The 12165-nt window shown below is 40.8% G+C and overlaps 1 protein-coding gene across 2 annotated transcripts in view; it reads right to left on the reverse strand.

Annotated features, from left to right (window-relative positions):
- Positions 1-4445: 4445 nt before the first annotated feature.
- ATP2A1 (ATPase sarcoplasmic/endoplasmic reticulum Ca2+ transporting 1) overlaps positions 4446-12165 on the reverse strand; it is a 114339-nt gene continuing 106619 nt past the window's right edge. The window contains exons 21-23 of one of the 2 annotated variants that reach the window (XM_033944509.1): positions 10656-10773; positions 8418-8451; positions 4446-5071 (exon numbers count right to left, since the gene is read on the reverse strand). In XM_033944509.1, the coding sequence (XP_033800400.1) occupies positions 8447-8451; positions 10656-10773 (123 nt within the window). In that variant the 3' untranslated portion in view covers positions 4446-5071; positions 8418-8446. The remainder of the gene's footprint in view (positions 5072-8417; positions 8452-10655; positions 10774-12165) is intronic. The other variant, XM_033944508.1, reaches the window with a different exon arrangement.

Raw genomic sequence — 12165 nt, forward strand, 5'->3', positions numbered from 1 at the left:
TTCCTACTGGCCATACCTCTTCCTATGCACCCTAGCTTTCACTGTCACCTTTTCAACCTGTTTGGCCACCTTAAGATCATCACATAGAATCACACCCAAGTCCCGCTCTTCTGTCACCCCCTAAACTGTACCATTCCTTTGGGGTTTTGCAGCCCAAATGCAGGACCTTCCATTTCTTAGCATTAAATTCTAGCTGCCAGATTTCAGACCAAGCTTCGCTAGGTCTTTCTTCATGGTATTCACATCATCGGGGGTTTTTACTCTTGCAGATTTTGGTATCATCCGCAAAAAGGCAAATCTTATGTGACAGCTCTTCAGCAATATCACTTATAAAAATGTTAAAAAGAACAGGCCCAAGAACAGAACCTTAAGGCACTACACTGGTAACATCCCTTTCCTCCTAGCAATCTCCATTAACCACAACTCTCTGTCGTCTTCTACTCAATCAGTTCTTGACCCAGCATGTCATTTTGGGGTCCATCCTGAGGGCACTCAGTTTATTTATTAGACGTCTGTGTGGAACACCACTAATGGAACCAGAGCTTTCCTCACAGGTCTGAGTTCAAAAGTATTGTATTGGTACCCCGAGTTATGCATAATCTGTGCATATGTTGGAATGCTATTCTGTGCATAAATATTGGCATTGTAAACATTTTTTCCACAGAATAGCATTCCAGCAAATGCGCCAATTATGCAGAACTCTGTGTGGAGATAATACAGTTTTGGGCTCAGGTGTACGCAAGTTCTAGCTGCCATTACACAGAAGTATGTGTGCGTGCTTCTGGTATGTTGTCCCTGATGAGCACGAGTTCTACGCAGCTCTTATTTGCATATAATTGCTTTACTGCATCAGTGCACAAAAATTGGCATTGTGCTTGCAATAAGAAGCACTAGTGGGGGCAATTTGTGGATGTTGGATAACTAGTTTCTGGTTGGGTATGAGGTAGTGTAAAAATTGTTATGTCTCCCTTCACACCTCACTCTCTTCCTTTATCATCCCCCAACTTGTAGGTCAGAGGAAAGGCCCTGCCAGGGCTGGCCACGAGCACCCTGTTTTCAACGCTGCCTCTGCTGACTGGCTGCTGCTGCTTCGGGTAAGGGAGGGAGGGAGGAATGGGGTTGCGCAGCTCAAGACCGCTGCTGCTTCAGGGCTAGAGGAGGGGGGTTCGCGGCTCAGGACCACTGCTGCTGCTTCAGGCAGGAGGGAGGGAGATTTGTGGCTTAGGACCGCTGCTGCTTTGGGGGAAGATTTTTTTTTCTGCCGGTTGTGTGAGGGTGCCGGTTCCTTGAGTACTGGTTAATTGGGACTCTACGGTACATGCCTAAATGTGGCCCATTAATGCAAAGCACTATTCTGTAAGTTATATGTGTAAGCATGGGCCATACATATGCCCAACTCACTTGTATGCTAGGAGGTCTTTTTACAAATCTGTGACACAGGTCATTCCCACGCCACGCCAAGGCCATTTTTTACTGCTAAGGTAAAATGGCAGATGTTCCTATTTTCCCTATTAATGGCCATGCACTAATATTCCCATTAGTGCAAGAGCCCCCACTGCTACCTATTTTGTAGGCAGTACGGGCTCCTGTGCTAACCACATATAGGGGCATCAACTGATTAACACAGAACACTCCTACTCTACAACCCCAGTGCTAAAAAATAAATTTTATTTTTTAGTGCCTGGATAGCACAACATATCCAACTACTACTGTGGGATGCCTCGGCATTTCCCATGGTAAGTCATTTTTTGCTGTGGAAAGCATATAGGTAATGGCGGAATATAAATCACTAATGTAATGTAATGTAATATGTTAGTGCTTATTGCAACTTGGTAAAAGGGACCTTATGTAAGTTGCTTGCGTATTGAATTTTCTATACCGTTCTCCCAGGGGAGCTCAGAATGGTTTACATGAATTTATTCAGGTACTCAAGCATTTTTCCCTGTCTGTCCCAGCGGGTTCATTATCTAATGTACTTGGGGCAATGGGGGATCAGGCAACCCGCCCAGGGACACAAAGAGCAGCGTGTGTTTGAACTCACAACCTCCAGGTGCCGAGGCTGCAGCTCCATCCACAGCGCCACACTCTCAGACATAATATGGTAAAAGATAGCATGATAAACATTGTCTGACAATACAAGCAAGATTTAACAAGCTTTTGCTGTCAGTCAGTTTTCAACAACACAAAATGTAGGCTTGTGTAATCTGTTGCCTAACCCTGGTCCCAGGAAAACTTCCCCCAACTCCAGATAGGAGCTTAAAGTGTTGTGAAATTACATGCATACTTTTATACAAATCTAGGGTAAACAATTGATTTACACAAACAAAAACATGTCTATGTATAGAATAGCGCTTAATGCATGCAAATCATAGTATAGCAACTATTCTGGGATCTCTAATGGATATTGTAAGAAGCAACATTTCAAAGGGTTCTAAAGTATTAATACTGCAATTTGATCTTTCGAGCACCTTTGACCTAGTTGATCATGTCATATTGGGGTCCTTTTACTAAGGCGCGCTAGCTGATTTAGTGCATGCTAAATATTAGCACATGCTAAAGGTTAGCGCATCCATTATATTCTATGGATGCATAAGTGTTTAGCACACACTAACGGCTGGCTAGGCATCATCATCAAGCACTCCTCATCCTATCTTAACTTCAGAAAACAAGTTAAAACCAACCTGTTTAACCAATTTGTAACCAAGAACTCTTAAACCTTCTCCTGAACTCTTATTCACATGTACTCAATATCCCTACATTGTGACTTTATGTAACCAAAGACTTCATTGTTATTTTTTTCGCTGACTGTCCAGCTCTTCTTCTTGTAAACCGTCTCGAACTACTATGGCTTTGGCGGTATATAAAAATTTTTTTAAAAAATAAATTATTATTATTATAATATTTAGCGCACGCTAAATCGGCTAGCGAGCTCTAGTAAAAGAGGGGGATTATTGAACCGAGTCGACCTCCGTTGGGAGATGACCCGGTATATAAATTGAAGACTAGATTAGATTATTAAGTATATCAGACGATCTTGGCTTATCTGAAAATATTCTAAATTGGTTCAATAACTTTTTAAAAAGAACTTATAAAGTAAAAATATCCAAAATGATATCCAAAGAATGATCTCTCTTCCTTGTGGTATTCCCCAAGGTTCCCCACTTTCACCTACCCTGTTTAATATCTTCCTGCATTCTCTGGGGGGAGGGTCTGGAAAAAGCCAAATTCATGTCATTTATATATGCAGATGATATTACCATTCTCATTCCTTTTTCCTGCTCGATAGATCATATTAAATTAAAACAAAATTATTGCATGAAGTTGATAGAGAATTGGATGTTGAATCATCAACTTAAATTGAATATGGATAAAGCTAAATTATGTTTATTAAATCATACTAATATGAACTGTGAAACTAAAGTATTTACCATAAATAAGATGGATTATCCATTGGCTAAAGTAATAAGAATATTAGGAGTTCATTTTGATCACAACCTTTCACTATTACCTTAGGTCAACTTGTTAATTAAAAAAAAAAAAAAAGTATTTTGGTCTTTTCCGGAAACTTAGAAGGATTAGAAAGTACTTAGATAATTATCAATTCCGTCTATTAGTACAATCTTTAGTTTTGTCTTAATTGGACTATTACAATTTCACCTGTTTAGATTGCCCTAAAGCTATTAGATCAATCTTCAGATTGAAAAAAGTGATAAGATTACACCTTATTTACGTGAATTACACTGGCTATTTAAAATACGGTTTGGAGAAACTCCAGATTATTTGCCACATCTCCTTAAATTTTCTAATAATCCATCTTTGAACCTATGAAAGAATGATACTTTTCGGTATTCAGTCATTAGAAACATTAGATACAATAGAACTTTTAACTCCACATGGGCATATCAAGCAGCAAAACTGTGGAAAGCATTACCAATTAATATTAACCAGCAATCTAATTTTAAATGTTTCAAAAAAGACCTAAAGACCTATCTAATTCATGAATTTGTTACTAATAATTCCTAAATATTCTAACACTAGTTTTTAATTTGTATCACCATAATTACTTATGTAAACTGCTGCGAACTTCATGGAGGTATTGGCAGTATACAAATAAAAATGGTATAGTATGTATGTGCTAACGGAAACTTAAGGGGTTCTTTTACTAAAATGCGTTAGCCGTTTTAGTGCGCGCTAAATGCTAATGCATCCATTATATTCTATGGATGCGTTAGCGTTTAGCATGTGCTAATATGGCTAACGTGCCTTAGTAAAAGGACCCCTAAATGTACATTCATGCAAGTGCTAGTATTCTATAATTTTAGCTTGCATAAATGATGCTCATATTTAGGCACTGAAGTTGCAGAATGAGGGGATAAGCTTCAGCATGTGGCTCTAATACAAGCTTGAACCCGGGGAGAAAGGAAGAGACAGGAACCACTGAGAAGTCACAGTAAATACTTTATCCTTTATTTTTAATAAATAAGCAGATAGAACAAGATCTTTTATACATGATTATATTTATGTTCTTGTTTGTTTGAACTCCCTCCTAAAAGCTTTTCTTTGTCAGGAAAGTATTTTTCCTCCTTTTTTTGTGTATTTTTTTTTTAAAAAAAGAAAAGTATATTTCATTTATCTTATCCTCACGTGCTTGTATTTGGAGCACGGTAGGTAAATCTGATGACTCCCTGAAGGACAGCTTGTTCAGAGAGCAGAAGGCCATACTGTAGGACTCCTGGACTGAGGAGAAGACTGTAGAAAGGAGGGGTGGCACAGGGAGGGAAGGGCATGGATATCTCCCAGCTCAAAATATACAAAAAACAAAGTTCTGAGCGAAGGCAGAGCTCATCACAAATATGTTAGGAAAACCCCAGAGGCCTAGAGCCATGTTTGGGTGTTTGTACAATATACGAATTGCCATGTTTGGGTGTTTGTACAATATACGAATTTGATATCATAGAGACTCCAGCTCAGGGGTCAGCTGGGAAGGCATGTCCAGGATGACAGACGGGGATGTCACAGGCAGAGTGCAATGTTGGTAGTTGTTATGGGGTTTACTCGGATTTTTGTTTTTCTGTGAATAAAAAGAGACAAATTAAGAGTCAAGTAGAGAAGACTGGAAAAATACACACTGCTTTTTGACAAGCTCTTGCTAGTCAGCCAGTTGCATCATACTCTCCCAGCTACTTCCTTCTCATAGATCGATTTCCTTTTTAATAGAAGAGGGATAGTGCTACACTACTGCATATATTTCTTTAATTTTTTTTACAAAACACCAGTAGATGTGAAGTTTTCAAACATAAAGACATGGGAGGAGGCAGTTATCGAAGCCATCTACTCAAGTCACATAGTGATTTATCCCAGTAACGTATCCTGTCTTCAGCTTGCCCTTAGTCAAGTTAAAAGTCCACATGGGCTTCCAAAGCATGTTGACTTTTGGCTTAACTGTGATCCACTATTCCCAGAGGTGCTTTTAAGTTGGAGAGGAAAATAAGAGCATGCATGTGACATTTTCAAAGCGCATCCATTGATGCTTCCCTGCCACCTGCACAAAAGAGCAAGTGCAAAGGGTACAGCCACTTTTAACACGTCACTGCGTTTCAAACATACCTCAAACACCTGCATATTTCACAACCTTATGGGCTATTTGAATATTGGTGGTGTCTTTTCAACCAATGATTAAATCTTTATTTGGCGTATAGATGACACTTTCTTCAGGAGACACTTGGCAGAGTACAAAACTCACTGCTTAGAAAACTCTTGGTTTGGAGAACGGCAACACTATTCGCCGAAATAGGCATCCTTGTTGGGACTATTTGTTTCTGAATAAAGATTTAATCGTTGGTTGAAAAGACACCATCCTTGCCTTTCTCGTTTGTCTGCTCATATTCCAAATTGAGGTGTTCTTCTGTCTACCTGAATATTGGCCCCTGAGTGCTGCAGGAGAGGTCTCGTATGAGATGAAATAATGTCTTATGCTTTACAGGTGCTTTTTAATTGTTTTAAAGGTTTATGTCCTTTTGTCTTGTGACACCAGCTTTAATGATATATTCCTTAATATAATGTACAATTACAGAGCTTCTTATGCTGGATTTGTAGTCACTTTATAATAAACTAATAGCACTGTGAATGATGTATTCAATGCTATAGTAAGACATTTGGGCCTGCACCATAGTTCGGGCTGTAACACTCTGTGCTGTGGTAAAGGAGATTTGGATTTAACTCATGCTTTTTCAATAGTAGCTTAAGAAAGGTTTGGACAAGTTCCTGGAGGAAAAGTCCATAGTCTGTTATTGAGAAAGACATGGGGGAAGCCTCTGCTTGCCCTGGATCGGTAGTATGGAATATTGCTACACCTTGGGTTTTGGCCAGGTACTAGTGACCTGGATTGACCACAGTGAGAACAGGCTACTGGGATTGATGGCCCATGGGTCTGACCCAGTAAGGCTATCCTTAAGGTGAATTACATCCAAGTACAGGAGGTAGTTCCCTGATCCCAGAGTAGAGAATGACACGAGGACAAATTTTTCCCTGTCTCCGCGGGAACTCATTTTTCCTTCCCATCCCCACGAGTTCTTTTCCTGTCCCTTCCCCGTTCCTGCAAGCTCTGACCTCATCTGCACAAGCCTCACACACTTTAAAATCATAAGTGTTTGAGGCTTGTGCTGTTAAGGAAGAGATTAAAGGAATGGGGCAGGAACAGAGACAGCGACAAAACTCATGGGAACAGGTCAGGGAAATTGAGTTCCTGCAGGGATGGGGACAAATTTGTCTCCGTGTCATTCTCTACCCCAGAGGCAATTGTGAGGGGGGTAGGATAAGATATTTGTCTGAGATCACAAGAAGCCATAGTGGAATTTGAACCCTGGCTTCACTGGTTCTCTGCATGCTTCACTAACCATTAGGATATTCCAGGTTTGTTATCGCCTATCTAAGGCTAATCAGGCCTTGGTGAACTTTGAAGAGGGTATCATTAGGGCCTAGGAAAAAGAGAAGGCAGATGCTGATAGAGCAGCAGTCCTATACAAGTCTAACACTGGTGTTGAGGGTGAACTTTGGAGGAAGCATCCCCTTCAGCCTTGGGTCTGGCAAAGGGGCTGCAGGTCATTCAAGCATGATCATTTGGAGAGAGAGATAGGGGTAGCAGAGCCCATTACGTACAAGGGAGAAAACCAAAATCAGGGTGTTGGTTTTTTTTTTTTCTATATATACTTTATAATAAAGTTACTAGCTGTGAATATGCTCTCATATCATCAATTGGCATCTCACTCATAGATGCTTTAGACTCAGAGGAATGACTACAAGTTAATCATGGATGGTGCTGATATCATGACATTATGCAAGTACACAATCATTAGAACTTTTCTGTTCATCTTATTTACTAAATGTAATTCTGGCCACTTGAATACCACCCTACTCTTATGCTGCTTCTTTTGGGGCCAAGTGGGCCACCCATACCTCTCCTTTGAGGGCTGGTATTGTGGAAAGGGGTGCAACAAGGGCAGTTGTCCTTGGCTGCCAAGCCATTGGGACTCCAAAATTTGACCAAAGCTGATGGGCTTTAGGGTCCCTTCCTATATTCCTCCTAGGCCCTAGTATGTCTAACACCAGTCCTATCATCTTCACGGAGTTGGTATCACTACTTACCCTTGTATAGAAGTCAGGGCAGAAAACCTTGTGGTAGGATAATATAACAGTAGTAGATGACACAAATTCTACTGTTCTGCCTTCTGTATTCCTGCCACTCCATTCAAGTTAGGCTGCAGTGCTGAAGCAAACTCGCCTATTACTATGCCCATCTGCCCCCCATTACCATACTTTATTAACTGCCTCTGCAGTCTGTGCCCAGGGCCAGCAGCAAGAGCAGCAGCTAATGATACACCTTGGAGAATTCCCATAGCCACAATTGGAGATTGGGGGGCTCATTTCACTCTCTACACTCTTGCATGAGCAACATTTGACCAACAACAGTAGCAGCAGCAACAGATTGCCACAGTCAAGAAGTCTTGCACTTCAGTAGCATTACAACATTGAACAAGAGAGAGCACAGAGCTCAACAGCAGCGACCAGAAGTCTGGAAGATGGCAAGTGATTTCTCAAGAGGAGGTGCTTTAGCTAAGCAAAATGGAACCAAGAAACAGTGCCCTTACAGATAAACTTGTGAACAATAGAGGGGTTTGGGGCCTGACTGGCTCCAGATGGAAAACTCAGCAGCCCAGAAGCTTCTTCCACCAGACATTCTACACCCACCCCATATATACACACACATGAGATTTCTTAATTGAAGCAATTACAGGTATAGGTGCACAAAACGGAGTGTTTTATCCCTTGAACTGAGCAAGGGGTAGAAAGACAGAGTGTATCAGCCATGAAGGGATAGCAAAGGCAGCTTGGTCATGCAACTAAACATGATGGGATACCTGTGAGACAGGAACAAGGAGATGATGGATTATGCTACAGTAAGGAAAGGAGATAAAAACATGTTAATTTTTATTAAGGAGATGTATAGGAAAGACTGTAAGAAGATTAGTATAGTACAACAGTATATATGCAGTGGTGGCACCAGGGGTGTAGCCATAGGTGTACTTGGGCTCATCCACTTTCAGTTCAGGCCCATTCAGCAGTGATACACCATTGGTGAAGCTGGTAGGGATCTCCCCTCCCCCATCAAATGAAGACAGCAGCCCACCATCACTCCTCTCAGACAAACTTGGCAGTCAGTGGTAATGCTCCTGAGTAGAGAATGGCATGGGGACAAATTTGTCCCTGCAGGATCTATCTCCATTCCCATCCCCATGAGTTCTGTCCCTGCCCAATCCTTGCAAGTTCTGTCCTCATCTTTACAAGCCTCAAACATTTATAATTTTAAAGTGTTCAAGGCTTGTGCAGATGAGGACAGAGCTTGCAGAGATGGGGATGGGATGGAGACAGACCCTGCAGAGGTAAATTTGTCCCCATGCCAGTCTCCTGAACTACTGTCATCAACATCTGTGCATGCTCAGTGGTTGCATATGTTCAGTTAATGCATTAGATTTGAACATACATGGAGTGCAAATGTCTGTGGCGAGGAATGCTGCTGCTGCTGACTGCCACAATTATCCGAAGGGAGTTATGGAAGAATGCTGATGTCTTCAGCTGGCGGGGTTTGAGGATCTCTGCCAGCTAAGTTATTTATTTTTAATTGGGGGATAGGGGTGCAAGAGAATGGGTGGGTGGGAAAAGACAGGAAGTGTGTCATACCCAGGCATTATATCTATTAGTTCACCCAATATTTGCCATCTTGAGTACACCACTGGGAGGCACCAACCATATAAGTGTGATGATTTTTTTTTTTATATGGGTCATTTGAATGGATAATTTTAACTGCTAAAGTTATCCATTTAAAAAATGGACACTCAGGCCATCCAGACTTTACCCGTCTAGCAATGATATTCTAGACAGTGCACTGCATACAAAGCAGGTATAACTTTGAACAGGTAAGTTTTCCATCTAAAATTTATATGTATAGCAGCTATGGAAAATCCACATCACTTTGATAACTAATCCATATAAATTTCTGTGCTGGCCAATAGACTGAGGATTTATCTCCATGCATTCATCTTGAGGTCAGAGCGCCAGTGAAGGATGTCAGCTTTTCTGAGGCTTTTAGCGAGGGTAACATGCTCCTTAGAGTGTACTAGATCAAGGGTATTCAATGTTGATCTGCAACCCAGTTGAGTTTTCAGGATTTCCACAGTGAATCAAGAATAGCGATGATACCCGTGGCAGGAGTAAAACTATGGAATCTCCTCCCTGGTATCTTGAGGACCTGTTTGGACCAGTTACAGTTTAAGAGAATGTTAAAAACACAAATGTATGTAGAGGCCTTCCTTAGTTATAGGCAGTCAAGAAATTCTAGAAATTAAATAAATAAACATAAGATCTATTTGTATGCATCGCCTTCATTGTGAGCAAATAGATCGCATGCATATTCATTGTGGAAATCCTGAAAAGCCCTCTCATTTATATACTTCAAGGACCAGCATTGAATACCCCTGCACTAGCTTCTGGGGAACATGAAAGAAGAGGGTGGGGAAGAGTGGAAGGGAGAAGGAATTAGCTAAACGAAAGGGAGAATGAGGGAAAAAAAGGAAGTGGTAGATGGGAGCAGGAAGGGAGATGAGAATCAGTGTAGTTAATAAACTTAAAAAACTGAAGTACTGTATATACTTGAATATAAACCGATCTGAAAATAAACCATAAAAGGAAGAAAAAAGGTTGACTCAAATATAAACCGGTGGTTTATATTCAAGTACTGGTACAGGGCAGAATGACCCCCTCCTCCTTTCCCTGGTGTCCTGTCTGCCTGCTCTGCAGACAAACAGCCAGCCATTCCCAGAATGTCCTCCCCTCCCAGACCCACCGTGGGCCTGCAGTGCTGCCCTGATGGTCCAGTGGTCCAGACAGTCAGTCTGCCTCCCTTTCCGGACCCACTGCAGGCCTCCAGTACTGCCCTGGTGGCATTTACCAGTTTGTGAGCTTCCCCTACCCTGCACAAACATATATTCTACAAGGAACCCTTTTGTAATGCATAGTTAGATGTGGATTCCTAACTGATCCTCCTCTGCCTGTTGTGTATCTAAAATAGTAGAAAAAAATAGTGATGAGGTCCCACAGACCATCAATGTAGTGACGGGCAAAGAATTTGAGGAGCTCATCTAGTAGGATGACAGGGATGGAAATCTTCAGGACGACAAGCCACTGGCTAACGTTCAGAGGAGTCAACTTGAAGATCATCTGGAGAGGCAACAAAGAAGAAAAAACTATCAGAGATGTGTTGCATATTGATAGGGCACTGAATAATTGATCTGGCAAAAGAATGGCAATTTAACTCTTGTACGGGGCTATTTGTTGATATATTCAGTGGCACTTAACTAGTTCATGCCACTGAATATCAGCACTAACTGCCAAACACGAAGCTGGCTATTTTGTGGGTATTCCAGGGGCTGAGTCAGCACTTATGCAATTAAGTGCAGATATTCAGTGCTTAACTGCATAAGGTGACCTTGTAAATAGGATCACATAAAACAGAGTCTTATCTTTATGCAATTAAGTGCTGAATATTGTACTTAACTGCTTAAGTTTTAGCCAAGCGTATATAACTGACTATTCAATGCCAATGTATGGACATGGCCTTGCATTGAATATCTGGGCATAAAGCCGGTAACAGACAAAAAAAGACTTCTGCCAGCTGAATCTCGACCCCGTAGTTTCTAGTCAAAGACTCAGACTAATTTAGCTTTACCTATTCTACTTAATCTGATTTAATGCAATTTGGATTACATTAAGTTAGTTATTCATCGGCCATATATTTGAGGATTTACAGGTTTTTAAAAGTGCACTAAGGAGGCATAAGACCATATGCAGTTTCTGGGATATGGTTATTATTTCCATATAAATATAATGATACATTTTCTACTATTAGATGTCATTTGCTGTGAGATTTCTGAGTTCACTGGATTTACAAATACACTCATCCATAAAAAGACCTGTTTTGGAACCAAACTTTGTGGCGTGGTCTACTCTGAATGAATTACACAGCCTCTATGTACCTGTAAGGCTTAACAAATGATTTATTTTTATTTGAGGGTGATCAGTACCACTCAAGAGAAGGATAATCATTTCCACACAGGTCTAGTCAAGCTTAAACAGCAGATACTTCAATCCCTGGTCCACTATCACATCTCATCAATCACTGATTAGCAAGAATTCTGAATCTGGACAGGTCTAACACCACCTAAACAATCGGGGTGGCAAAATCCTGTCATATTTTATACCGTCACTGACTGTGCAATGCTGCATTATGTAGGAGATATGTAGGAAATGAGTCATGGATTACCAGCAGATATTGAACAAACTCTCCCTCCTCACTTCACAAAGATGAGGTGAGCAAATCCCCAGATCTTAATTTACTTCTAGAAAGTCACTAGATTTGAACACTCGATAAGCAGTAATCACTAGGTGTTCATTCTTCTGTTTTTAAACTGTTTCTTTCCTGAGGGGCTTTTCAAACAAGCAGACCATGAAAGATAATAGTAAACATTCCCTAGTAAATATTCCCTAATGTGTTCAACTGTTGTCTACTTGTGAAACCTTATTCACTTATGCAGACAACATTTTTATACTGAT

Source organism: Geotrypetes seraphini, chromosome 5 (genome assembly GCF_902459505.1).
Source record: "Geotrypetes seraphini chromosome 5, aGeoSer1.1, whole genome shotgun sequence".
In the NCBI taxonomy this organism is placed as follows: Eukaryota; Metazoa; Chordata; class Amphibia; order Gymnophiona; family Dermophiidae; genus Geotrypetes; species Geotrypetes seraphini.